We start from the raw sequence: 5,000 nt of genomic DNA, 5'->3' as shown, positions 1-5,000 counted from the left end.
CTTTGTTTCTGAACAAACTTTAAAATTTCTTTCTCTGATTCCTTTAGTTCGGAAACGCTGATGGGTGGGACAACTTTGATGTCTGTATAGGCGTAGTTGCTGTTGATCTCAGTTACCTGGTGGCGACGAACTTGTTTTCGCAGATTGTTCTTATATCGCAGCACCAACGCTATGATTTTCTTTAAGCGTGTCCAAGAGGAAAACTTCTGGATTGCCTTATTAATGTGGTTGAATTGCTTGCTTGCTTGGCTTGTGAATGTTTCAGTATTTTTCTTAACTTCCGGATCATTGCTCGAGATTTCACCAATGTCGTTGGGTCGTTGTGGCCATTTATCTTCTAACTCTCTTAGGAAAGCCGGTCCGTGCGTCCAGCGTTGGTTATTTAAGAGTGCGTCTACCGTCACCCCTCTGGATGCTTCATCAGCAGGGTTCAGTGACGTTTCAACATATCGCCACTGCATAGCTGTGGATTGATCCAATATGGCGGAGATGCGATTGGCTACAAAGGTCTGGAACCTCTTGTCCTTGTTCTCGATGTAACGGAGGACACAAGTACTATCAGTCCAGAAGGTAGAACCATCGAGTGGTAAGTCCAACTCTTGCTTGATAATATTGTCTAGTCTTGTCGCCAAAACGGCTGCGGATAGTTCCATTCTTGGTATCGTCATTGCCTTAAGCGGAGCTAATCTGGACTTTGCCATGACCAGGGAACAGTGAATCTTGCCATTAATATCGATCTGACGGAGATACGAAACAGCTCCGTAACCTCGACTGGACGCGTCTGAAAAGTGGTGAAGCTCACGACGTTTGACGTCTGCGAAATTTGATGGCTTGAAACATCGTGGTATTTCAAATTTCTCTAGCTTTGGCAGCTCTTGAAGCCAAACTCTCCAACCTTGTTTGTGACATTCCGGAATCTCGTCGTCCCAACTGAGGCCCTTGAGACATAGCTCTTGTAAGATTTGCTTCGCGGGTAGAATACACGGAGATACGAAACCCAGTGGGTCGTAGATAGAAGAAACAATTGACAGAATTCCTCTTCTCGTGGCTGGTTTTTCCTTGTGGGAAATCGTGTAGCTGAAGGTGTCTTCCTTAACGTTCCACTGAACACCTAAGGCTCTCTCTCTGAGTGACGAACTCCTATCAAAATCTAAATCCTTGACAGATGGTGCTCTTTCTGGCTCGGGAATGGAGCTGATTACTTCTCGTGAGTTAGAAATCCACTTAGTGAGGCGAAAACCTCCTTTGGACAATAAGCCGCGGAGTTGACTAGCCAGGCGGACGGCCTGCGAATTGGTTGCTACTGATTTGAGGCAATCGTCGACATAGAAATTTCGCTTTACCGTATCGATCGCTGCTTCATCAAATTCTCCCTTATGGTCTTCGGCTGTTTTCTTTAAGGCGTAGTTTGCGCAGCTGGGGGATGAAACGCCGCCAAACAAATGAACTTGCATTTGATATTCCCTTGGTTCTTTATCCAAATCTCCATCTGGCCACCAGAGAAATCGCAGGTACTTGCAGTCGCTCGGGCGTACTCTAACTTGATAGAACATTGCTTCTATGTCTGACATAAAAGCCACTCGCTCTTGACGGAATCGTGTCAATACACCAACTAATGTACTGGTTAGATCCGGCCCCTGTAGAAGCTGGTCGTTGAGTGAGGAACCGCGATACTTTGCTGAACAGTCGAACACAACTCGCACTTTATCTGGCTTCTGCGGGTGGAACACTGGATGATGGGGCAAGTACCACGCGTCTGCAGTTTCTTCTTTGTTTATTTCTCTGGCGTAATTCTTGCTTAGCAGGTCAGCCATAAATTGTTTGTACTTCTCATGTAGAGTTGGTTCTCTCTGTAAACGCTTCTTAAGCATTTGTAATCTGTGTTTTGCTTGATAACGGTTGTTTACTAGGTGAGGAGGTTCGTTTTTCCACGGTAGCGCTATTTCATAATGACCACTAGAGAACTTCACGGAGTCTTGCATCATTCCAAGTGAGCGCATGTCGTTTTGTGACATCGACGTTTTAGCCTCGTAACTGGAATCATTGAACTCTAGATTGCAATAATCTTCAAATTGCTTGCTCAGTGTAGTGTTAGCATCGACGAAATTCACAGTTGGGACTTTTGGCTCTTTCCGACCAAGAGGTCCGTTTAGCACCCAGCCAAGTATAGGCGCGTTGCGAACGGGCCACCGTCCTTGCTTTCTCTGAATTCTCTTGGTTGAAGTATATGTGGCGCATCGCTGCCTATCAAAAGACCGATTTCAGCTCGAATGCTTTCTATCTTGATGCCCTTGAGATGTGGCCATCGGTTAACATCTTCCTGGTTTCCAATGGTGTCAGCTGATACTGGGAGACTGGGACTAGAGAACACATTTGGTAGCTCAACTACGTTACTGTCACTAAGATCGGAGACTTCTAGATTAACAATAGAGCAGTTGACAGATTCCTTTGTGCTTTGCAGTGTGGTAAGCGAAATGTTGGTTCTTTCACCCTTGATGTTTAGTTTCTTCAACAAGTCATCTGTGCAGAATGAAGTATTAGAACCAGAGTCCAAAAACGCATAAGTCGTGATCTTCTTATCTTGACCCTTTGCTTTGACCTTCACAGGTACAATTGATAAACCTACAACGGTGGAACCATTCAAGGTTTGAAAGGTGTTGCTTTGTATGTAGCTGTTTCTTACTGGCGTAGTGTTAGCGGTTGGCTCGGGGTTGCTCGTTATTACCCTTGATGAATCGGTTGTTGGCATTGTAGTTTCTCTTGGGTGCAAGAAGGAGGAGTGCTTCTTGTTGCAGCCTGTGATGCGGCAAAAACTCTTCTTCGGGCAGTCTTGCGCAAAGTGTCCGGGCACCAGGCAGTTTGAACACAACTTCTTTGAGCGAACTAACTGATAGCGGTCACTGACACTCAGCTTCTTGAAATCCTCGCACTGAGAGAGCCAGTGATTTCCTTCGCACGAAGGACATTTTGGTTGGGTCTTCACTTCTAGATGACCTCTTGATTGCTTTGAATTCACCTGAACCGGAAAGGATTTAGCTGTCCTTCTTACTTGTTTTGTTCTATCGGTTGAGTTGCTGAACCTTGAATCACCAGATATCTTGCCGAAAATAGGATGGTTTGTTACTCTTGATCTTGATTCAACGAAATCTGTGATATCCTTAAGGTTGGCATCCCTTTGCTCTTGCTGCATTACTTTATCTGCCATTTCACGCCACTTTAGTCTAAGGGTGTAAGGTAGCCGGTCTACAATCTTCTTGAGAGTATCGGGATTTTCCAGCCTACTTAAATGACCAATTTCTCTGAGCGTGTTGCTGCAACTTGTTAACAGAATTGAATACTTTTGAAGTGCTGCTCCGTCTTCTGCACGAATTGGCTGCCCGTTGATGATGCGGTCCACATACGCTGTAGCAATCTTGTATGGTTGTCCATATCTGTCTGCTAACAATTTGCGAGCCTCGTCATATCCTTCATCTTCTCTCATCGTTAGGCAACTTCGCACGAGGTCTTGTACTTGGCCACTGGTGTATTGCAAGAGTTAGTAGAGCCTTGTACTTGGATTGGTAGTCTTTCGTTCAATCAGATTTTCAAATGCTCTGATGAAGTCGCAGTATTCTATTGGATCACCGCTGAACATTGGCAAATCAGGTTGAGGTAACGTTAATGCCATTATTGCGTCTTGTTGTTGCTGCAATAGGTGCCTTATGTCCATGCCTTGGTTGGGAGTTGGGTGCGAGTTGTAACAAGACTGCTGGAGTTGGGGATCTTCATAGCGAAACGAACGACCGTCGTTATTTAGCGTACTTGGCCTTGCTAAGGGGATCTCATCTAAGAAGGGGTGTGCATTATAGGGGTCAGTTGCACCAACTGCAGTTGATTCATTTTTCGGAGGGTCTCGTTCAATAGCTTTGCTGGTCTCATCTCTCGATGCAGTGTCAACTACAAGAAATGAACTGGCATTCTCGAGCCCTAGATTTCGTATTTGAGAGGTCGCCTGAGCTAACTTTGGGTTATCGCAAGGAAAATCCGTGTACGTTGTCAATTCGCGTTGTTCTGCTTGGACGTACGCGGATTCCTCGGCCCGCGCCTTTGCCATTTCGGTTTCGAGTCTCAACTCGTCCTTCCTCTGACGCAGTTTTAGCTCTTCTTCTTGAATTTGGTGGAGTTTTTGGAGCGTAGCAGCTTCGGCTTCCAAAATCGCCTTCCTAGCAGCAGCCTTAGCTCTTGCGCTTGAAACAGAACTACGGGTGCTCGCAGAGGATCTGCGTGACATGATTGATTCGCGCGTAGATCCAACGTTTGATACACTATCTTCAGGCCGTATGTCTAAAGATTTTACTTGCTTAGAAGCTTCAATGCCTGTCAACCAAAGTTCAATGTTTTCTTGAAGCTGTTTTATTTGATCTGACACTAGTTCATAGGAAATCCCTGCTTCTTCTATAGCTTCTTTATCCCTTAATTTATTACAAAATGCTTCGTGTGTTGATTTGAAGTAACCAAATTCGACCTTGAGGTCAATTATAGCCTTATCCACCAATTCGACATTTTTCTCATCTTCCATAAGATGGGTGATTTCCTTTATTTTCTTAGTCACAATTCTCTTTGCTTCGCTACGTGACCTTATGTCTTCCATTTTCGCGTATCCGTTTCAAAACAGATTATCGGATGTGAATACTTGACTAGCGCGTGACGACGGGTGAACCAATTACCTTGTTCGTTAAACTTGACGACAGCTTTGCCGCGGGATGATAGCGATATCTTCAAAATAGCACGTAGCAATTCGAACTCTGTTCGTGGCCCGAATTCGAACTAATGTAACTGCTAAGATTTTAGAGGTTGCGAAATACTCCGGCGATCTTCAACAATTACAGGGGTAGCTGACTTAGTGTGAGGCAATAGACAAATCGAACTCCACACATAAGCAATACGTACACCAGATTTAATCAAAGTTCAAGAATCTCAGTTCCTTGAGTTACAGAGTAACGACAGCTTGAAGAATTGAC

General features: G+C 44.8%; 2 protein-coding genes across 2 annotated transcripts in view; both read right to left on the bottom strand.

The window, feature by feature from the left end:
* Nucleotides 1-2,000, bottom strand: part of LOC138021141 (uncharacterized) — a 3,312-nt gene extending 1,312 nt beyond the window's left edge. The window contains exon 1 of the mRNA XM_068868003.1: nt 1-2,000. This exon is cut by the window's left edge and continues 1,312 nt beyond it. Coding sequence (XP_068724104.1) covers nt 1-2,000 — 2,000 coding nt within the window.
* A 149-nt stretch (nt 2,001-2,149) lies between these two features.
* On the bottom strand, nt 2,150-3,481 carry LOC138021140 (uncharacterized). The gene has a single exon (XM_068868002.1). It carries the CDS (start codon nt 3,479-3,481, stop codon nt 2,150-2,152), a length of 1,332 nt encoding a protein of 443 aa, XP_068724103.1.
* Between the last annotated feature and the right edge of the window lie 1,519 nt (nt 3,482-5,000).

Source organism: Montipora capricornis, chromosome 10 (assembly GCF_036669925.1).
Source record: "Montipora capricornis isolate CH-2021 chromosome 10, ASM3666992v2, whole genome shotgun sequence".
NCBI classification, from domain to species: Eukaryota; Metazoa; Cnidaria; class Anthozoa; order Scleractinia; family Acroporidae; genus Montipora; species Montipora capricornis.
This window is presented reverse-complemented; position numbering and strand designations above follow the sequence as displayed.

Bases quoted from the DNA above. Each gene is read 5' to 3' on its own strand.
- LOC138021140 (XM_068868002.1), bottom strand. From the start codon at position 3,481: ATGAGAGAAGATGAAGGATATGACGAGGCTCGCAAATTGTTAGCAGAC.